At 42.1% G+C, this 23045-nt stretch overlaps 1 protein-coding gene and 1 long non-coding RNA gene across 7 annotated transcripts; one reads left to right on the forward strand and one right to left on the reverse strand.

Moving 5' to 3' along the window:
• Nucleotides 1-464: 464 nt before the first annotated feature.
• Nucleotides 465-16216, reverse strand: YPEL5 (yippee like 5). Of its 4 annotated transcripts, XM_087863751.1 has the most exons (5): nt 16071-16193; nt 14613-14796; nt 4796-4832; nt 3915-4079; nt 465-2382 (listed from the first exon to the last, which is right to left on the reverse strand). In XM_087863751.1, exons 4-5 carry the CDS (start codon nt 4053-4055, stop codon nt 2158-2160), a joined length of 366 nt encoding a protein of 121 aa, XP_087719877.1. In that variant the 5' UTR covers nt 4056-4079; nt 4796-4832; nt 14613-14796; nt 16071-16193; the 3' UTR covers nt 465-2157. The 4 variants fall into 4 exon arrangements, with proteins under 4 accessions (XP_087719877.1, XP_045665102.1, XP_045665101.1 ...); XM_045809146.1 differs by lacking the exon at nt 14613-14796 and having other exon boundaries at nt 16071-16202; XM_045809145.1 differs by lacking the exon at nt 4796-4832.
• On the forward strand, nt 15187-19794 carry LOC123799870 (uncharacterized). 3 transcript variants are annotated; one of them, XR_006781741.2, is made up of 4 exons: nt 15187-15259; nt 16459-16561; nt 16929-17050; nt 17143-19793. It is a non-coding gene; the product is annotated as an uncharacterized LOC123799870 (long non-coding RNA). The 3 variants fall into 3 exon arrangements; XR_006781740.2 differs by lacking the exon at nt 15187-15259 and having other exon boundaries at nt 16343-16561; nt 16844-17050; nt 17143-19794; XR_006781739.2 differs by lacking the exon at nt 15187-15259 and having other exon boundaries at nt 16343-16561; nt 17143-19792.
• The last annotated feature ends 3251 nt before the right edge of the window (nt 19795-23045 follow it).

Consider the following 23045-nt stretch of genomic DNA (forward strand, 5'->3'; position numbering starts at 1 on the left):
ATATAGTAAACTATAGTTTGTCAGTGTCTGAGGCAAAATCATCACATAGAAGGGCGCCTGGGTGGCACAGCGATTGTCTGCCTTCGGCTCAGGGCGTGATCCCGGCGTTATGGGATCGGGCCCCACATCGGGCTCCTCCGCTGGGAGCCTGCTTCTTCCTCTCCCGCTCCCCCTGCTTGTGTTCCCTCTCTCGCTGGCTGTCTCTCTCTCTGTCGAATAAATAAATAAGAAATCTTAAAAAAAAAAAAATCATCACATAGAAGTCACTACTGGTAAATTCAGTATCTCCTGGTGTAGATCAGGTTAAGTTAACTAAGCCAGAATGTCACCTTATCACTAACTGAAGAAAGCCATAGCTACTTAAAGGTATGACATATGTATTCATGTTAAAACTAAGACAAGATGATTAAAACTAAGTTAAAACTGAGACAAGGATCAGTGGGAAATAAGTAGTATTGCACCAATGCAAGACAAAATATACTTTATTGTGACAGCAAATGCACATAGTGCTGCAGGTACGGCATGCTACCAGGGATCTGTGTATACTCAAAGGCCAGTATGGAAATGAATGGGAATGAAAGCTGTTTCTTTCTTAAAGCTTGAAGATTTATTCCACGGTGAAGGAAAGATCATTTGTGTCCACTTATCTCAAATGCAATATTATACACCTACTTAATCAGAGAGACCTATGCCTCTAACCAAGGCAAAGAAGAGAAACTTAATCTTAACTGTACTCAGAAGTCACGTCTAATATCAATGACAGAAAGATTTTGCTAGTTGGGGCAAACATCCTTTCTAGACAAAGACCTAGAGATTGAGCACTCAAACATCCATTCATACATTTAAATAATTAGCCAATTTTAATGTCATTTATTCCACCAGAAACAAATACTAGAATAGCTAGAAATAGTTTGGATAAAGAAACATTTATATTTTAATACTTCATAATGTTGTAAGTTTGGGGCTAAAATAACACCCTGAGTCAAATTTGATCCCTGAAGGGACCAAGTACAGTTTTAATTTCAATAGCTGAACTTCTGAGGGAAGATCTGAGAAAATAATGCTAATGACACATCTAGTCCTTTGATGAAACTATTAGGTTCTACAGACTTGTCAAAATCAACACAAAACAGGATAGGCTGAAAACGCTCTGCAAAGCATTATTTTTAGATAGGCTCCTTCATTTTCCCCCTTCTTTTAAAACAGATGCAGATGAAATGCTTTCTGCATGAACGCACACTGACATTCTGTTCAACTCTTTTCTAAATGCAGTACTATGGATTTAAACAGTATGCTTTAATTTACACAGAGTAATCTCTTCTACACAGTCAATTTAGCTCGAGAGAGGAAAAGAAACACTATGATGAGAATTACTTATCAAATACTCCGCTCTTCTTTTAGAAGGTTGTTTTTAAAAGCAACACAGGACCAAAAACATCCAACTATTACTTTATTTATATTACTATGCTTAAGTTACATGGAAAAGACAACCAAGCAGTTCTGCCCCATTTCAGGAAAAGTTTCCAATCAACACCAATTATGTGGTGACAAATAACTAGGAATGGTGACATCTTTGGGTCAAGACTGACGAGGAAGGATGGGCTCTGGTGCTACGGTTCATCTCCAACAAGAATATGGCACAGCGGCCAGCACAAGCCATACTAACACTGAACCTTTAGCGCTGGTCACAAATTCGGATCTCTTCCCTGAAGCTAGCAAATCAAGTGAAATAACTGGGTTTAAAAAACTTTTTTTTTAAATGAAGCCCAAATAAGTTTAAAAACCATGCTCTTGACACGTTTTCCTTTCAAAATTTACATAAAACACACTTTTTCACTCTAACAGCCCAGATTTTTTTTCCTCACATAGCCCATCATGTAGCTGCAGATAGGCTATTCTGCCTGAAGATGTAAACATAGGAAAAAAAAAATAACGGCATCTGCATAATATTCTCTCTACACACTGCTGCTGGATGGAAAATTGAAAATTAAAAAAAAAGAAAGAAAGAAAGAAAAGAAAGGTTCCATCTTAGATTCTCACAACCTCTTGTTCCGCAGTTCATGAATCCGACCCTGATGCTAAGGTGACAGTGTATGTAAGTAGATTTTTGTTTTCAGTGAAGGAGACCTGGGAAAAGATGGAGTTATCTCTTTTTCTTCAAGAGTTATCAGATGGTACGTGCTCCTCGAAGCCCTCGCTCTCTCGCACTAGGGCGCGCTCCAGGATCACACGGCCCTCCTTATAGCGCTGGCTGTCTTCAGTGGCGAACTCGTAGATCCAGCCCAGTTTGCTATTGCAGTTCTTGCAGCTCACATCTCGAACCATGTGGCGGCCGGTGAGCATGACCCGGTCTTGAACTTCACTGTACTGCAGGTTAACTACCTGAGAAACATGGGAACACAAAATTGCCGAGCCCTGTGAGTTATCTGCCAAGGAAGTACACATTAATTTGGTTGGTGCAATAAGAGCGACTTCAGAAAATCAAACAGCAGTTGTTACTTTAGTCAAACCTACAACACCCTTCCCAAGAGCTGTATTCAGAAGCTGCTGGGAAAGGCAAGTATCTGGAAATTGCACTGCACTGGCCATCTAATGCCATCTTGCATTACCATACCATGCACTAGTCCAAGCCGCACTATTTACATATCCTGTAGTTACATTTCTGTTGCAGTGAGTCCTCCCCTTGGAGCCATAAAAGTTGGTTTGGGTCCAACTGTTCTCATTCACCACTCAATGAGGAGTTCAAATAAGGCTACCAATGAAAGAGAACCTAGTATACAACAGGTATTCCACAACAACAACAAAAGAAGTTTGCCAAATTTGTTTCTGGAAATACATTTTATATATAAACCGACTGGGACACACTAGGCCTACTACACTGTGATACACAGTTTTCAAATGGTTCAAATAATCTGTGAAGAATTTCCAATGATGCTGAACATCCAACAATCCTCTACGCTTTACTTTTCTGTAAAGGGCCAGAGAGTAAATATTTCTGGCTTTGAGGGCTATATGATCTTTGCTTTAACTACTCAGCTCTGTTACTGTAACACAAAAGCAGCCATAGGCAATACATAAATGAACGAACATGCTGTGCTTTATTAAACTTCATTTACGACAACAGGTAGCTGGCCTGCCACGGTATACCAAACTCCTGCTCCGTACCTAAGGAAGGATCGAGAGATATACACTATCAATTGTTTGAGAGAAAAGCTGATTTCTAAATGGAACAGAGGGGTGACCACGGGGGGAAGTTTAGCTGACCTTTTAAGAGCAGTACCCTGGGCGAGTTCTGTCCCTTAGCCTAAAAGATTTGGAAATTCAACTCTGCTAGTACACATTAGACTCCAGGAGGCAGAATCACACCAACCAATCTTAAAGCAAGCCAGAAATTAGAGAAGCAGGCAGACTCGTCATTAATTTGCAAATCAAGAAACACTCTTCCTGTTGGCATGCAATAAACCACAACATAATCAGGATGATCGATGAGCATAAATTAGGGCAAGGGAAGTTGGTTAGATGATCTTTATTCACTTGCGCTGTCAAACTATGAAAGCTTAACGCAGCTATCTCCCTATAAGGATAAATCAGTGACATGGGTATAGGGTACTTCTGCCCTTTCTTCCATAGTCTGTGAAGTCACTACCAAATTCTTCCACTGAATGTTTCATAAAGCAATGGAGACTACCCTTCTTATTGTAACACAGTCTTCAAACTTCCACAGTAAAAAAATCACATTCTAGTAATGCCTTCCTGAGGCCCCAAAGACAAGCTAGGGGGCACTCTTTTCTGCATGCAGATTATAGCTCTCATTCGGACTTTCTGGTATCTCCAAGCTCTGAGGGATATTCTGATACTGCTGTCAAATATATCCACTGAACTCACTTAGGAAATAAACTGGTTTTCCCACCAACCTTGTTAAAAAGAAATGCTCTGCCAGTGGCGCCTGTGAAGCGAGTGGAGATGAGTTCTGAGCGGTTGGTCAGGATTGTATCGCAGTTTGCACAAGAAAACAGACGGGTACCACCGATATGATCAAGGAAAATTCTGCCCATTTTTATAGTTGAAGTTCTAAAAACCTAGGAGCAAATGGAAAAGAACAAGAAAGCATTAGGATTTTAAAAAATTGTTGGTATCTACTTGGTGGGGGACATAGAGAACCATATACACATACGATCTCTGCTTTGTAGTACTCAGTATGGGAAGTGTTTGACTCTGTACTAAAGGATCCAAGGTTCATGCACTGAACAAATAAACAGGCATACCAAGCTGAGAAGTGTTTAGAAGCAGTGAGCCAAGGAAGCAAACATGTTTAGGCAAAGCCAGAACAATATCACTTCTCTTTTGGTTGGTATGACAAACACAGGAAGAAAGTGGAGTATCAGAAACTCAATAATGAGAAGCATAGGCAGAGATGTGAGAAAAAAGGCTTAGCATAGCATAAGTGTTAAGTGTACATTCTGAGCATATGTAATTTGAGGAAAGACTTGTGGGCCATGTGTGGGTGATCGCAAAAATAGAAAAAGGGGCAATCAGAAACTGAGAAGAGGGTAGTCTCGGTTAAAAGCACAGGGTAGCTCTGGTCATCAGGCACGTCTACAACCATGTAGGGCGATGGCATTAACATCAGTAAGATGGTCTGTGGAGCACTGTACTCGGTGCTTTTATTTCAAAATTGTCACAACAACTCTGAGGTTATCACCCCCATTTCATAAATTATCCAAGGTTATTAACTGATCAAAGGTCACACAGCTTTCAACAACAGAAAATCACAACTGGAATGCAGTTCACCCACCCTAAAGCCAGAATTCTTCCATTACCCTGGTGTAAGGCTAGGAAAACAGGCACAGAAAAGGGAAAGATAAGCCATTATTACATAACTTCTATTTAAGAAACCATACTGATTCAATAAATCACAGATGTGCTGAAACACTGAAACAAGCAGCTTTGAAACTAGATTCTGAAACAAGAATTATCACACTTCAGTATTTTGAAAGTTAGAGTTAGTATGTGCAACTCCTTGAATTCACAGCTATTAATCCCCTTAAACAGTATTTTTTAAAGATGTAGATATAGGCGAGAAGAATACACTACAGCTCTCATTAAAAAAGAATTTATTCCTGGTATAGTTTTCAGCTCCTGTGTTTTAAATATTTATACCACATATCTTTAAAATGGCATGCAGAGCTGACAGAGACGCCACTAGGAAAACAAGCCCTAAAATCTATGTTTGCAATAAGAATCCACTGTCAGTTTAAATTTGGGAAAATTTCATTACAAATTAAAAAGAAAATTCCATCATTCCTTCTTACATCTGTGAACTTCCTTAGTTATTAGGCAGTCCTAATATCTTTTATCAAAAAAGTCATCATCACAAAGATTATGACTTCCATTAAACATTTTGATATGGAAGTTTAGTAAGAATGAAAAAAAAGAATGAAAAACAAATGGTAAATACAATTAAAATTTCTGGCTAGTGAAAGGAAAACTACTGCACATTAACAAACATGTCAATGAATAAGCCCTGGGTGAAAACAACAAGATTTAAGAAATGATATTTAGCTTTTTGATTACATTTCTACAAAATGACAACAAAAGTTAAGAGTTACTATTGTTTCACAGCCTTTAAAATGATAGCACTTCTTTTTTCAGATGCTTAAATACACATGTTTGTTACATAAAGGTCAGAGGTTGCAAATTTTAGGCCTGCAGGCTGAACTCACTTGGTGGCACAGGGATACAACACTGAACAAAACAAATAACCCTTCCCTTATGAAATACATGTGGACATGTTTACTTTGGGCCACAGTTTTTTTATTAATAAAAAACACCTGGGCCACCATTAAACATGAGAGATTTCATTAAAGAGCCTGTTTTGTTGTTGTTGTTTTTTAAACAATGGGGTATCTGGCCCAAGGGGCATGTGTTCTCCTGTGGCAAAAATGACTAGAGGTGAGTGGTAGCTGCGACTCCCAACGTCACTGGGTCTGCTCAGTCACTGCTTTGCATCACGTAATAATTTCGCCTATAAGACATCTGGGTTTATGACTCTTCATACAACCACAGCGTACAACAGCTTGTGAGCAGGTGATCTGGGTCATGTTTCTTACTGCTGCTCAACTACAGACAGTGGTCAACAGCAAGGTTTTACAGTCTCCCCTCTTTTAAGACACAGTCTTCAGATTCTGTAGTTCTCTGAAAACCAGTATTGTGCAGTGATTTAACCTCCTTCTTGGGCTTCTGAGACTCATTATTTTAAAGCCAATTTCCCTTCAAACTTTTAAATATAATATTCATATTGTAACTTCTTTCAACCATAATGCAGTACTAACTAGATGTTTTTTTTTTTTTTTTTTTTTTTTTTTTTTTTTTTAAAGATTTTATTTATTTATTCAACAGAGATAGAGACAGCCAGCGAGAGAGGGAACACAAGCAGGGGGAGTGGGAGAGGAAGAAGCAGGCTCCTAGCGGAGGAGCCTGATGTGGGGCTCGATCCCATAACGCCGGGATCACGCCCTGAGCCGAAGGCAGACGCTTTAACCGCTGTGCCACCCAGGCGCCCCTAACTAGATGTTTTTGAATTGGCCATGGCAGACCCAAGGCTGCTGTGGAAAACATACTGGACTTCAAAATGAACTCTCCCTGTACCCTCTGCCTACATCATTCTATCTTTGACTCAAAATTACCATATAGCTGTGACCATTTGCTACTGGATACAGGCAAGCTCTTTATTCTAAATGGGGTAGAGAGATTTAACATGTTTTTTCTTCCTTGCTTCAAATTCGGTCTATTTTTTTTACTTTTACCCAAGTATTTTTACTGGACCCAATTATATGACTCATTACCAAGACCAAAAATATCTGTGCAAAATCACTATTCTAGTTGTGATTTCCATTTATAGAGTACTATATATGGATATAAAACTGTAAAATTAGTTCTTGTTTGCTAAAAAAGATAGGCCATAATGCCATGGAATATAGCAAAAGCAAGCAAAACGTCCCCTTCTGTCAAAGGTCTGGTCTTTAGGAAGAAGAAAAAACGTCTTCAGGGTCCTCAGGTTCTAGGTGGTAAGCCGTAGTTTTACAGGGCTAGACACTCAACCTACTGACTCACACTATCCAAATTCTCTGGAGGCTGGTATCAATCAGAATGCCATTTTATATTTAGGGAGAACGGTCATTACAAAGCTAAGACGCAGCGCCTGAATTAGGCTCCTCTGCATCTGGAGGATATACTGAACTCTGCCTTAGACCTAGCAATTACTTAGTGTCTACACCGTATTGGACACTACTTCACACACCACATTTAATCTTGACAGTTTAATTGTCGCCCTACTTTTGCAGAGGAAGAACTAAAGGCTATGTGACTTCCTGACACTGGCCAAGCTGGGGCCTAAATGAAACCTTGCTCCAGTTGGTCTTTTTCCTCTCCTCATTCTCTAGTGACCACAGGGCTGCCAGATTCATGGTCTTTCTCCCTCAGATTTATCATGTACCCTTCCTGCCTCCGTTCTAGTCCCTCCTGCACTTCCTTTCTTGGATGGTAGCCAGTTTGAAAGACACACTCTCCTCAACTGGCAACCTCTCACAGAAACTGCAAAACCAGCAAGACTTCCGAAATCACTTCTGGAGGTCTTTCCTCCTTCCCCATCAATATCTTAATTCAAATTCTCATCCCTTCTAGATAAACCTCTTGTGGCCAGGGGGTGTATATTATTAAATGCAACACACATTCACAGGTACCCCTACATTTGTGCTAAATTTGATAGCACTACAAAAATAAGATCAATGGCATCTGCTTTAGCTTTTTTTTTTTTTTTTTAAGAGAGGGAGAAAGAGAGAGAGAGGAAAGGGACAGAGGGCAAGAGAGAATCCCAAGCAAGCTCCACGCCTAGCATGGAAACGACTTGGGGCTTGATCTCACCACCCTGAGATTACACCTGAGCCCAAACCGACAGCCATCCAGGTGCCCCACCATCTCTTTCTTTTTTAAGATTTTATTTATTTATTCGACAGAGAGACAGCTAGCGAGAGAGGGAACACAGCAGGGGAAGTGGGAGAGGAAGAAGCAGGCTCATAGCGGAGGAGCCTGATGTGGGGCTCGATCCCGTAACGACGGGATCACGCCCTGAGCCGAAGGCAGACGCTTAACCGCTGTGCCACCCAGGCGCCCCCCCACCATCTCTTTCTAAGAGCTCATACAGACCACTCCTCTACAAACTTGGAAACTTTTTTTCTGACAGAATAGAATATAGCTAATTCTTTTAACAAAAAAGTCCCCAGATTTTTAAAGGAATAATTTACATACCATAAAATTTAGCCACTCTAAGTATACAACTGAATGATTTTTAGATTTATAAGGCTGTGCCACCACTTTGTAATACCACAATCCAGCATTAGAATATTTCTATTACCTCCCCCAAATTCCCACAAAGCCCTCTGCAGGCACAGGCAACCAGTGATCTATTTTCTATTTTTCTGTTTTTATATCCAAAGTATTTCCCAGATATGCTAAGTCCTTTGCTTAGACTTAGAAGAGTTCCAAATCTCTTCAGCCACATATTTTAAAAACACCTTAAAATTGAGCTGCTTTTACAAATGACTAATGTTCTCTGTATTGACTCTAGGGGCACCTTACTGTGTCTCTAAGTAATAAAATACATGCTTTGGTATCTGTCAATGTTGAAGTTCAAATTTATAACCAAAGCCAGGGCCAAACTCATCATAGCTAAAGCTTTTAGATGCTTTCTTCCTTTTTAACACCTCAAGCAAAAAACAGTAATAATCTTAATTTTAGTAAGTACTATTTCCCAGATAATTTTATAAATAAGGCCTCTTTGGTACTAGCTTTTCTTACTTCCAGGTTATTAAAATCTTTAAAAGCTTGAAATAAGTACCAAACATGATAGTATACTAGGAGCCTATTATCAGTTTATCTGAAATTAATGGAAACTGAAGGGCCAAGTTGAAAATATAAGTGACATTCATAGATGATCTAAAGATCACGTTTTAGTAATTGTTTCAATTTCCTTCCCCTTCAATAGTACACTTAGCTACCTAGAATTTTCCATTTCTATTTTAATAGGAGACCTTGGTGAAGCAATCACATTTTTGAACCTCTACCTTTTTACAGAATTTTAAAAAAATTTACAGGATTTACAGAATCTGTAAGAGAAAAAAAGATTTTTTGCATTGAAAACCCATGAAATACAATATCTCCAGGAATGTATTACAGTTGACCCTTGAACAATGTGGGGGCTGGTGTTTAGGGATGTCAATCACTCTCCACCTTGCACAGCAGAAAATCTGCATATAACCACTGACTTCCCCAAAACTTAACAGGCTATTGTTGACCCAAAGCCTGACAACATAAACATAGGCGTCAAATAACACCTTTTGTATGTTGAATGCACTATATACTGTATTCTTACAATAAAGTAAGCCAGAACAGAAAACGTTAAGGAAACTGAGAAAATACATCTACAGTACTGTATTTATCAAAAAAATCCATGTGTAAGCTGACTCATGCAGTTCAAACCTGTGTCCAAAGTCAACTATTTCAAAAATTAGACAATATGAACTATATAATTTCCTAGTTTGAGTCCAAGTCAATAAAACAACTTTCTAAAAATGGCTTTTAGTTGAGACTTAAGGGTTTTTAAAAAGCAGTTTTAGGTTTACAGCAAAAAAAGTAAGATTTTTCTCTTTAAGAAATCCACGAAGGGCAGGTTTTTGTTTGGATATGAGTTTTTGGTTCGTTTGGGTTAATACCAAGGAGTAAAATGCTGAATCATATGCTATGTTTACTTTTGTAAGAAACCACTACATCTTCCGAAGTGGCTGTACCATTTTACATTCTCACCAGTGAGGAATGAAGGATCCTGTTGCTGTCTACATCCTCTTCAGCATTTGGTGTTGTCAGCGTTCAGCATTTTGGCCATTCCAATGGGTATGTGTGCAGTGGTACCTCATTGTTGCTTTAATTTGCATTTCCCTAATGGCATATGATATGGAGCATCTTTTCACATGCTACTTGCCATTTTTAAAATCAGATTTTCTTTTTGTTGAGTTTTTAAGAGTTCTTTGTATATACTGAATAAGACCATTATCCGATGTCTTTGCAAATCTTTTTCTCCCAGCCTGTGGCTTATCTTCTCGCTCTCTTAACATCTTTTGCACAGTTTTTAATTTTAATGAAGTCCAGCTTATCAATTATTTTTCATGGATCATGCCTTTGGTGTTGTATTTAGAAAGTCACTGCCATACACAACGCCATCTAGATTTTCTCCTGTTATGTTTTAGGCGTTTTATAATTTTGCATTTTATATGTAGGTCTGTGACTGATTTTGAGCTAATTTTTGTGAATGAGGTGTAACGTCTGGATTTTTTTTTTTTTGCATGTGGAGGTCCAGTTGTTTTAGCCCTGGTTCACTGAAAGTATCTTTGCTCCGCTGTATTGCCTTTGCACCTGTCAAGTATCAGCGGATGATATTTATGTGGATCTATTTCTGGGCTCTCTATTCTGTTCCGTTGATCTATTTGTCTCTTCTTGGGTCAATACCATACATCTTGATTACTGTACCTTTACATTAAGTCTTGAAGTCAGGTAATGTCAGTCTTTTTTTTTTTTTTTTTTTAAAGATTTTATTTATTTATTCGACAGAGATAGAGACAGCCAGCGAGAGAGGGAACACAGGCAGGGGGAGTGGGAGAGGAAGAAGCAGGCTCCTAGCGGAGGAGCCTGATGTGGGGCTCGATCCCACAACGCCAGGATCACGCCCTGAGCCGAAGGCAGACGCTTAACCGCTGTGCCACCCAGGCGCCCCAGGTAATGTCAGTCTTCTATCATTCTCCTTCAATATCATATTGGCTATTCTTTTGCCTCTCTATAGAAACTTTAGAATCAGTTTGTTGATATTCACAAAGTAACTTGTTGGGATTCTGACTGGTATTGCACTGAATCCAAAGTTGGGAAGAACTGATATCTTGACAACACTGAGTATTCCTGTCCATGAACATGTAGTCTCTCCATTTATTTCATGCATTAGTTTTTTATTTTTCCTCATACAGATCTTATAGCATTTTGTTAGATTTATACCTAAGTACTTCATTTTTTGGGATGCTAAATGCTATTGTTTTTCATTTCAAATTCTACTTGTTCACAGCTTACATATATACATATATGCATACATACACACACACACACAGATATAAAAGCATTGACTAATACGGTATCTTGTTCTTTGTCGGGCTCATTGCTATATACTTTCCTTAAAAGCAGGGGTTAACCAACTAGGGCCTGTGGGTAAAATTCAGCTCACCACCTGTTTTTGTATGGCCCACAAGAATGGTTTTTGTGCTTTTAAATGGTAGGAAAAAGACATCAAAAGATTATTTTGTGACACAGGAGAACTACGTGAAATTCAAATTTCAGTGTCCATAAATAAAGCTTTATTGGGACACAGCCACACCCATTTGTTTATACTGGATGGCTCTCTCATTGCCATAGCAGAGTCTGAATACTTGTGGCTGAAACCTCATGGCTTGTAAAATTCACAATATTCACTGTCTGGCCCCTGACAAAGTATGCTGACCCCTGTTAAAAAACACTTTCAGAAGGCAAAAAGGGCTTTTCATCTAGAAAACAGTCTTTCTCAGTAAAAAAGTAAACTTAGTTGGCACTCAGATTTAAGGATAACAGAAGTATTGGACAGGATCAATTTAATCCTGCTCCCCTTTTCTTCACAGATTTTCCTAGCTAAAATCTTTAATTTTCTATAATCAGATCAGCTCTAAAAAGATTACAAAAATAAATAATATATACCACCTAGCTGCTGCCTCCTTCTCTCCCCATCCCCAGGATTTAAACAATGTGGGCCAGATATTTGATTGACAGCCTGGGTTCAAATCTCAGCTCTGCCCCTTAAAAGCTGTGTAAACTTTGGAAAAGGTACCCTCTGCTTCTTTATCTGTAAAATGGAAATACCAGTATCCATCTCTGAATTGTGAGAATTCAATGCAGATAATGCATTATGAGAATAGTACCTAGCACACCACAAGTGTCAAAGGTAAATGCAGTAAAACTAGATTTCCTTCATCCACAATCCCCACCCTAACTTCCCTGTCTTATTAAAGAGGAAGAAAGCAGTCGCCTGGGTGGCTCAGTCGGTTAAGTGTCTGCCTTCGGCTCAGGGCATGATCCCAGGGCCCTGGGATGGAGTCCCGCATTGGGCTCCCTGCTCTGCCGGGAGCCTGCTTTTCTCTCTCCTCCCAGATCCCACTTGCATGCTCGCTCGTGCGCTCTCTCTCAGATAAAATTCTTAAAACAAAAAAAGAGGAAGAAAGCAAAAAAGAATATGAAACAAACAATTAACTGGCTTCACCTCCTGTTAATTACTGCAAAGCTAAGCGAAGAGGTGAGAGAAATTATAAGCAGAAGGAAAGTGAGAAACCTTTTGAAGCATCTCAAATTCTTATTGTCACAGTTCCAGCCCTCCCTGTAATTAATAATCCAGTTGGGATCCAACCCTGGCAGGTATATTTGGCCAAAGAAAGCATCACACTGCCCAGCCCTAAAAATACCAGAGAGAATGGAGGTATTGGAGGTATTGATTTGCATCTCTAAGGATCCACTGACGAGAAAAACACCCCGTTCACAGACTTTTCCTCTGTAAAGCCATTATTTCCTCGGGGCATTTCCATGGACCACAGAACAGACAATACTGGGACTCTACCTACTGCTGGACAAGTGAGAGGGTTTCTTTCAATGCCAGGAGGTGGTTGGCAAATGCAACCCACAAAGACTCTCTCTAGCAGGGAACTGAATGTGCAGAGACCTAGTGCAGAAAGGGTTTAAGAAATCTGCCCTTCCAGGAGATTGTGTTTTGTGATGGTTCTGGTAAAATGAAAACATGCTAAAACATGTTTGTTTATCTGCTTTTCAGTCTCTCCCCTCTCCACGACAAAAGAAGGAACAAAACCTAAAGACTTTTAATAGTGTTGGGTTGATTACTATAATTAACATTTAATGCTATTTTTCTCTCATCAACTATTTTCACACTGACTTGTGACTAAATTCTACCGAAAACCTACAAGGGAGAAAATAAATTGAGTTCAATCCATAAAACCAATTTACCAATTTTTGTACAAAATATTTACCAAGCGTAGGTTTCAGTGACAAAAGAAAGCTCTTTTTCCTCTTGTTAATTCTCTTGCAATACCCGACCAGTTTCCTTTGCTGTGTCAAATGATGTTCTGGTTGTGGAATCAGGTCTTCAATGGGCAATAACCTATATTTTTGTTTTTGTCCTTCAAATAATGCCTTTGTTATTGTCGAATGTTTTTCCAGGTTTACTACATTTCTATAATACTTATTATTTAGTCATCACTAGAAAATAAGAGTAGTCATGTACCTCAGTGAGTCAGCTAAACAATCTTTGCTGGTAATCTCCCCAGAACACCCCATTGGCAAGACAAATTTGAGATCTCTCATTTGTTGTGATGCAATACCATGAGTCAAAAAAGCCTTGCTGGGTGGGAGTATCAATTAACTGTCCCTGATTCAGGTGTCAAGTAGCAAATTCATGTCATAGCTAAGGTTCAATTCCCACATTACCCACATATTAGGACACAGTATTACCAGAGAAACAGATCTATATAGCCATTTAGGCTCTATAAACATTAAATGATATTTGGGGCACAAATGTACTTTGGACTACCTTCACATCTTATGAATATATTTAGGACTACATTAGGACTATGTTGGAAGGTAGTGTCTAATTTAATATCTTCTTTTCAGACTTAATTTTGGCTTTTTTCCCTTCCCTTTTGTTTCTAAACCTTTTTCTCTCTCCTACCACTTAAGTAGAGCAAGGCAAGTAAGCAGGGAAAAGTCCTTGATGATCCAATCACATATTATTTTTAGAAGCCATATGTCTGTTACTAACCTTTTTAGAAAAGTTGTTTTCTAAAAATCCAATTTCCTTAGTTCCTCTGTGTAGAATTAAATAATTTACTTGACATTTTATCATGTCCCTCTCCTATAGATAAGATGGTTGCTAGAGATAAACTTAAAAAAAGAAAGTCAACCAGTGGTCCTATAGTGGGCCCTGGGATGAATGAGGGTATGATAGTTAGACATCAGTCCTTTCCAAGGAGGTAGATTCTACCTGGTGTTCCAGAACATACCCAGAAAGATAATGGGATAAGTGGAAAAACACATTGTGTGCCAAATTCCACAAGCCCCGCCTTCTCACTATTTGTAAATGCTCCAGGCCTGTTTTTCCTTCTTGGCCTGTCTGTCCAAAAGCCACCCAAAGACTCCCATTTTCTAGGTCTAAGCAATACCAATCCACTTGAGAATGCTTTCCACTTCACTCTTACCCATTTTTCCCCCATTGCCCCATTTTTAAACTCCTGTGACACTCATTTCATAGTTTACTAACACTTAAGTTTGTACTGTTACTCAATTTCACTTGTCTATGACTTATTACTAAGCTACAGGCTTCTAGAGAAAAGTTCTTGGTACTTCCTATCTAACACAGTACAAATAACGCAATAAAGTTTTAGGAAAAGAGTCCACCAAGACACTTCACATCTGGCAGAGATATTTACCCCGGGAACACTTCGTGTATTTTGGTTCGTCTGTGTTGGAACGCCGCTGCAACACTGTATACACGGCCACGCAAGTGAGCTAATATCCTATTACCCCAGTGACTTCACCAGCAAGTCTAGTTTTCCAAAAACACAAGGTTAGCTAGTCTGAGGTTACTTCAGGTTTTCCATCTGTCAAGAAGACCTGGAATAAAAATCCTCAGATTACCGACAGGGCTCTGTAAACAGAAAAAGTTTAAAAATAAATGAGCTGTACACCTTCCCAGAGTCTCCCTTGAAGGGGGGATTAATACAGGTGTCAGGATGAAACAGATCTTTTCGCAGCAGTTCCGTTTTCCAGCGCCCGCTGTTCATAATACTCATTGTCCTACCTAGCTACCTCGAAGGACGGTAGAATAAAGGGGCTGCGAGAGCACGCCCACCCTCCCGGCCGCGGGGCGAGGCCGGGCGCGACCCGCAGCCGCCCAGACCCCGCCAGCCGCCCGCGGCCCCAGCTGGCCCCAGCTGATTGCGGGCACGTGACGCCGCGGGCCAATCGGGAGGGGCCGGGCCGAGCGCGGCGCGGCCTCCTCCCGCACCACAAACACTGGCCGGAAACAGCTGAGCGGGCGGCGGCGCGGGGTCCGGGCCTGGCAGCCGCGGCCCGGGTACGCCGGACGGCCGTCCCACAGTCTCACCCCCGCCTCCTCCAGGCCAGGAGGGCCCCACGCTCGGTTCTGGGGCCAGCCTGGGAGCTGCCGGGCAGGGTGGCCGACATTCACCCGGCGGGGCAGACACAAAGCCAACGCAGCCCCCTGCCCATAGCTAGTACCACGCGTCGGGGACGGTGGTCTTTTTTAAAGAGGGGCCACGCCGCGGCGTAATCACGGCACCGCAGCTCGAAGCCAAGTTCGGACTTCACTCCGGGGCTGGGGGCGCGGCGAAACTGCCGAGGAGCAGGCCTCCGGACGACTGCGGTGGCGCGGAACCCCGGCGCGCCCCCGACACTGCGGCGGGGACGCGGCCCGTGGGGGCGGGGCAGCCGGGGCAGGGAGTGGGGGAGGAATCGCCGGCCAAACTGCCCGCGGAAGGGCCTCCCAGGCCGCGCCGGGGGGACTAGCCGGGCGGGAGGCTGCGGCGAGAGAGCGCGGGCGCCAAGCTGAGGGGTCGCGGCTGTTGCAGTCGCGCCGGTCGCCCAGGCTGCGCGGCGGGGGCGGGCCGACGGCGGCCGCCGCGCCTGGGCCTCACAAAGAGGAAACAGCCCAGCCCGTCAGCCCGTAACCTCGGCGCCGCGGCCCGCCCAGAGGGGTCGAGGGCGGCCGCGCTGGGACCCCGGGGGGACCCTGGCGAGGAAGAGGCACTTCCTGCCCGGGTCCCCCCCGCCCCGGGCCGATCCCGGAGTGCTTCGAAGGCGTCGGCCCGGAGGGCTCCTCAGCCCCCATCGGGCTCCGACCCCAGCCCCCCGCCCACCGCACTCACCCCGAGCGGCTGTGAGATCCGCGGCCGCCAGCGGCTCTTCGCTCCTCAGCTGGGATGAAGCCCCTCGGCCACCCGAGTCTCCAGGTTTAGTCAGGCCCTGGCCTTGGCCCCGCCTCTCCCTGGTTGGGCCTCAGCGTCAATCACTCGGCATAGCTCCGCCCCTCGAGCGGTCGGCTCTCCCGGTTGGCCCAGAACCCCCTTCATTTCTAGGCCCCGCCCTCATCCCCGGCACCCTGCCCCTTCCGCTGGGCCCCGCCCCTTCCCTGGTTCACCCTCCCCCACTCCCTCTCCCCTCCAAGTCGCGGCCCACCCCTCCCAGAAGCCGCAGACCTAGGGCAAGCTTCTGCAGCTCGCCCCGCCCCTGACTCTACTCCTCGTACTCGTACAGCCAATCAAAGAGGCTAACTCTGCCCCTTCTCCGGAGGCGGCCAATGTGGAGAGACTTCGGATCCACCTCCTTCCCAGCTGAGAGCACACAACACAGCATCCACGTGAGTCAGCTTCTTAAAGGAGAAGGCTCAGCCTTTCTAATTGCGGCAGCTGTAAGACTTCGCGCGTCATCAGCGTCACCAGGTGGTGGCTAAGGCCTAGCTTTTTGAGGCCCAGTGATGACAAATGAAAACAACAGGCTGTTTTTCTGGGCAAAGCAGGTGCCTAGATAGTTAAAACCTTACTGTGTCATTATTTTCTTTGAGATTGCTTACTTTTGTCATGCCTTACAGAGGACCACCTTTTATTTACAAACCCGAAACCCTCTGAATCTCTGCGTATAGGAAATCCTGAAGAACGTCCATGGAAAAGCATTTTTCAAGCGTGTCCGACTGAATTTACAACTCCTCTTGGCTTTTCTCTTGGTAGTGGAAGTGATTATGAAGATGAGAAAATTCTACATGGAGATTTTCTACCTCTCAAAGTCTGAGATTTGTTTGTCGAAGGGGGTAGCTGTTCCTCCTAACCCTCATCAACGCCCAAGATAGAAGGTTTTGTGTCTCATCTCTCATTTGAGTTTCCCAGGTTATTATATATATATATATTATCATTATTACATTAATGATATTTGTCTGACTTTCAGGATGAAGCATAAGTATTTGATGATGCCCATTTCTCAGGCAAAAGAACGAAGACTAACATTTGAGGTTCATCTGCAAGGTGTTTAAAGCCATCTTTAGTGGAATAGATGTTTTGAAGCAAATCCTAGCATTCTGACTTCTCATCAACCTCAAAATCGCCAGTATTTTCATGCAGTTCAGGTAAAAGCCTGATCATCAAAGGCAAAGGACTAGAGAAAAGGAAGTTTTAAACAGTTTTTAGTTTTCTTTTCATTATCCTTTTGTTTTACTTAGCTTAATTATAAAAGTAAAACATGTTCATTGTAGGAGGGTCATACAACCTCATTTCATAACAGAAACCTGTCCTCTGCTTACACTTTCTTGTGCATCCTATTCTTCTGGAAACAAATGTGTATGAAATCATATTATATCTCCTATTCTTCAGCCTTCTTTCTTCAGTCGGTGTATTACGGCCATCCCTCCATAGCAAATGCAACTTTAATTTACAAATATATCTTTGTTTCCATCCACAGTTTTCCATAGTATGACTTCACCATCTTTTATTATACATTTTTTTTTCTGCAGACATACTTTAATCTTTTTCTATTAAATATACTGTTGTAAGGAACACCTGTGTTTGTTGTTAACCTATCTGTCAAGTATTTCTGAAAACAGTCATTTGAAAAGTGTCTAAACCCACAAGAATGAGTTTTCCTCAAAGTGAGCACTTTTAAGTACCAGGTAAAACAGTGGGGAAGATATTTACTTATTAAACAAATATATAGATAGAGCTAACTGTTCTAAGTGCTCTACAAATTAACAATTTGTAACGTTTGAGTTTCATGAAAACTCTGTAAGGTAGGTACTATAATCTGTTGACCCCATTTTACGGATGAGTAAACTGAAGGACAGTGATTAACATGCCCAAGCTCTCCCAGTAGCGTTATTAAGCCCAGTATTTGTAAACTTGGAAGGGAATGATGAAAATCACATTTTAGAAAGATTAATCTAGATGTTGGTGATGTGCAGAATTAAAATCCAAATGTGAGGTAAGGAGGGCAGATAGGAATGGAAGGGAAGGAATAGGTTTAATTTGAACAAAAATGGCTGCACAGGACTGATTAATTGTTTATAGGTGGACTAAGAAGAATTTTCCCAGGTAAGCCAGAGATTTTCCCCTGGGTGACTGATAGGTGATGACCTCCCATGACCAGGTATAGGGCAGTTGGGAAGGTCAGTCTGGGGTGGAAGACAATGAGTCCAACTGATGGTGGCGCACCCATTAGAAATAAAGAATATACAGTCGGAGGTAATGACAAACATGGAAGAGGAAAGAAAAAGGATAAGAAATGGAAAGAAGGTCTCGTTCGGCTTTTGGTTACAGTTGTGTTATACGTTTTAGTTTAATTAAATTTGGGATAAATTAGCACTTTATAACAGTGAGATGTTCCCATTAAGAATATGGTATGTATCCATTTACTCATGTTTTATGTCTTTATGTACAATTCCATGGTATGTCTGCCCTCCTTTAGGCTGTTCATAGATCTTCTTAGGGTTATATTTAAGTATTGTATCTTTTCTGGCGGTATCATGGGCTGAATTGTGCGCTCCCGCCCCCATTCATATGTAGAAGTCCTAACCCCCAGTATCTCAGAATGTGACTGTATTTTGAGATCTGGCCTCTAAAGAGGTTAAGAGATTAAGTTAAAATGAGATCGTTAGAGTGGGTCCTGAAACAATCTGACTGGTGTCCTTGTAAAAGGAGAAGATTAGGGATCTGAGGGCAGTCTGGCTGTGACATTGGTCACTCCATTGATCACCAGGGTTGATTTGGCTGATTTGGCTGGCTGGGGGGGGGGTCCCCTTCCTCCCTTACTGCTGCATGTGCCTGTCCCTCCCTGAAGCTGCATGCTAGATGGAAGAAGATGACCTTCCCTGATAGAGTGAAGGACTGTTCTTTGGCCGAGGGTATACAAGTGGCTGCACTCCTCTGCTAGAACCGCCAACCAAGCTCTCAGGGTCCATTTACAGGAGAATGTAGGGTAGTCAAGCTTCCAAGACTCCAGACATATCCAAACGAGGCGCTGCACGTGGACGTTAGCCTTTCTTAAAAAAGAGAGCGGGAGAGATCACTACATAAAAAGGGACAGAAAAGCATACTTATAGAAAAGACCCATGAGGACCCAGGGAGAAGGCCACGTGCAAGCCAAGGAGCAAGACCTCAGTGGAAACCAAACCTGCTGACACCTTGAACCTGGACTTCCAGCCTCCAGAACTGTGAGAAATAAATTTCTGTTGTGTAAGCCACCTAGTGTGTGGGATTTTGTTGGGATCAGCCCTAGGAAACTAACGGAGGGGATTACTGAGTGGAACTTCTGTTATATATTACAACTCTTCTTGGTTAGTTATTTTGCAGGAAAAATAATGACTTTGTAGTTTATTTTCCTGAATGTTCTAGATGTCTTCAAATGATCATAATTTTGCCTGCTTTTTTCCAGTCACTTGCCTTTTATTTATGTTTAAGTATCTTTGAGTACATGTGTGAATATATGTCAAAAATTTCCTTTATTGCTAGTTTGTAAGGTTCCTTTTTTAAAAAATAAAAAGTAGGTATGCAATTTTACCAAGTACTTGGTTGGCGTCTATTAAGGTAATCATGTTTTTCTCTTATTCTCTTTCATTATGTGATATAGTAGCCCATCTCCAACATTAAATGAGCTTTGCATTTTGGGATAAAAGCTCCTTTATCACTTGATAGGTGCCAACTCTGACATTCTTCCCATAAGTAAAATCAGAAACATGAGTATATCAGCAAACCCAAAGACACCATGGTACATTATCTGGTTGTTGCTATACTCTCTGACTAAAACGATCTGATTCACCCCAAAGAGGTGATTCCGTATGGTAACTACAAACCCTGAATCAGACTTTCAGAATACCCTTCTGTTGGTGCTTCCACGGACTTCTTTGCTCTGATTTTCCTTCTCTTGCTTTGAAGGACTCTTCCACGGGAGCTGTGCCCTTAGAGGTAAGACCAACCTTCCACGCGAGTGCTTCATACACAGCTGTAAGTCTCTCATTGGCTCCTCACGCTTCCCAAGGCCTTGCAAATCTCTTTGTGCAGTAAGCCCTGAAACACTTGGGCTACACCTTGTGTTACTCTCTGCAAATAACCATGCCTCCTAATTTAGAGTCAGATTAAGACTGCTGGGAGATGAGCTACCTCAGAAGTTTCTCAATCTCCATATTTCCTCCTCTAGCACTGATTTTCTTGGTGCTTTTTCCAGCGCTAGAAGAAGGACAATCTCTCTTCCTTTCCAAAGCACGAACACCTATACCTGGAGAACCCTCTGGATCTTGAGACTCAGTCAGTCCTTAACAGAATCCACATCTTGTCTTAACAGCACAAACAACACATATTTCCTTAGGCTTAGGGTTGTCACTCCCCTCTTGTGTGTGTTAGTAAACCATCCTCCCCCCGGCTCCTTCGACCGCTGTACTTACCAGCTGTACTTACCATCTCTCCCGTGTTTGCACCCTCCATACACGTGATCTGCCCTCACATCCAACACCTTAGTTTAGACCCAAGTGACCTCTTTTTTTTTTTTTTTAAGATTTTATTTATTTATTTGACAGAGACAGAGACAGCCAGTGAGAGAGGGAACACAAGCAGGGGGAGTGGGAGAGGAAGAAGCAGGCTCATAGCGGAGGAGCCTGATGTGGGGCTCGATCCCATAACGCCGGGATCACGCCCTGAGCCGAAGGCAGACGCTTAACCAGGCAGACGCTTAACCGCTGTGCCACCCAGGTGCCCCTAGACCCAAGTGACCTCTTATGATAACTGGTCTATCTTTCCCCCTGCTGAATATTGGCATCCACTTCATTTTTGCCCCTCCATCCTGCTGCCTGGAATGTGGATGCTACCTGGGCCACAAGGACCGGGACTTTGTTCCGGGGGACGGTGGAGCAGACAGCCGGAAGGAACCTGGACCCTGAACACTGCAGAGGAGAGCCGCCATACTAGCCTGGGACTGCTTGTTGGGGTTTTAGGGGGTTTCTATTTGGTGGTGGACTGCATGTTTTTTATTTTAACCTGAATTTATGAGAACTCTGGGTAATTTAAACAGACTAGCTCCTTTAGGGAGAAACAGATATATGTGGGTACAATCACAAATTAGTAGTTTACAGAAGAATATTAATAACTCCTCCTGAGTTGCAGCCCTGCCACTTTACCAAAAGCTGTGTCAAAAGTCACTGATCGTAACATTCAGCTAAATCATTTTGGACTGCACAGATTCTGTACAATGTTTGAAATCATCAACGAAACTTTTCATTCTTCAAACTTTGTATTCTCTTGGCTTCGGCAGTATAGTAGTTATGTGTGGTAGACAGAATAATGACCTCCCCTCCTCACCCCATCACCCCCCCAGATGTCTATGTTCTAATCTCCTATGAATATATTATGTGACATGACAAAAGGAACTTTGCAGTGGGATTAATTTAAAGATCCTTAAATGGGGAGATAATTCTGGACCATCCAAGTGAACCAATGTAATCCCGAGGGTCTCTCTAAAAGAGAGGTAAGATGGCCAATAAGCCTATGAAGATGTTCAACATGATTAACCGGTAGAGAAATGTAAAACAAAGGGATACCACTGTATACCCACCAGGATGGTTACTATCAAAACGAACAACAAAAAATGTTGTCAAGAATGTGGAGAAATTGGAGCCCAGTGCACTGCTCGTGGAAACGTAAAATGGAGCAGCTGCTATGGGAAACAATATGGCAGTTCCCAAAAAATTAAAAATAGAATTACCATATGATACAACAATTCCACCTCTGGATATTTGCCCCAGAGAATTGAAAGCAGGGTCTCAGATATTTGTACACCCATTTTCATAGCAGCATTATTTACAATAGTGCAATATAACAATTTGTGTGAAATATATTTAGTCATTCAGCCAGCTGGTGTCCAAGAATTGCTTGGTGTTGTGGGGGGAGGAATTGGGTCTGGGACCTAAAAAAATAGCCAAAAGCTAGAAGTAACCTGAGTAGCCTTCAATGTTTGAATGGATACACAAAACATGGTAGATACACACCATAGAATATTAGCCTTAAAAAAGAAATCCTGACACCTGCTATGACATGAACTTTCAAGACATTATGTCAAATGAAATAAACCAGATACAAAAGGACAAGGATCCTAGGATTCCAGTTACAGGCAGTGTCTAGAGTAGTCCAAATTAAAGAAACACCAAGTAGAATTCTGCTTGCTAGGGGCTAGGAGGAGGACTTGTTTTTAATGGGTACAGAGTGTGAATATACTTAATAATACCAAACTGTACCCTCAAAAATGGTTAAGATGATAAACTTTATGTTTTGTGCATTTAACCACAGTGAAAAAATAAACTAGGTTTTCTATAAAAAATAACAGCAATAGGGGCACCTGGGCAGCTCAGTTGGTTAGGTGTCTGCCTTCAGCTCAGGTCACGATCCCGGAGTCCCAGGATCGAGCCCCACATCAGGCTCCCTGCTCAGCAGGGAGTCTGTTTCTTCCTCTACCTCACTCCTCCCTCTCTCTTTCTCTCTCTCTCTCAAATAAATAAATAAAATCTTTCAAAAAAAATAACAGCAATAACAACCAGCTGAAAAAGGGAGGTAGGAGAGTCAGAGTCAGAGAAGGAGATGTGAAGACAGAAATAGAGGTCAGAGTGAGCAGGACCTCGAGCCAGGAATGCATGCACCTCTGGAGGCTAGAAAAGGCAAGGAAATGGATCCTCCCTAGAGCCTCCAAAAGGAACCCAACTCCGCCGACACCTGGATTTCAGCCTTGTGGGAGCCATTTTAGATTCAAGGCCTCCAGAACTGTAAGTTACTAGAGCTGTGTTCTTTTAAGCCACTACTGTATGGTGATCTGTTACAGCA

The sequence above is a fragment of the Ursus americanus genome, chromosome 7 (assembly GCF_024610735.1).
Source record: "Ursus americanus isolate L20-20 chromosome 7, mUrsAme1.1.p, whole genome shotgun sequence".
NCBI lineage: Eukaryota > Metazoa > Chordata > Mammalia > Carnivora > Ursidae > Ursus > Ursus americanus.

What these genes read in the sequence shown, in the direction of transcription:
- YPEL5 (XM_045809144.2), bottom strand. Translation starts at nt 4,055, where the DNA reads ATGGGCAGAATTTTCCTTGATCATATCGGTGGTACCCGTCTGTTTTCT. An exon ending in GAGCATTTCTTTTTAACAAG is followed by an intron (nt 2,383 to 3,914) that starts GTTGGTGGGAAA and finishes CATGTTTCTCAG; the next exon opens with GTAGTTAACCTGCAGTACAG.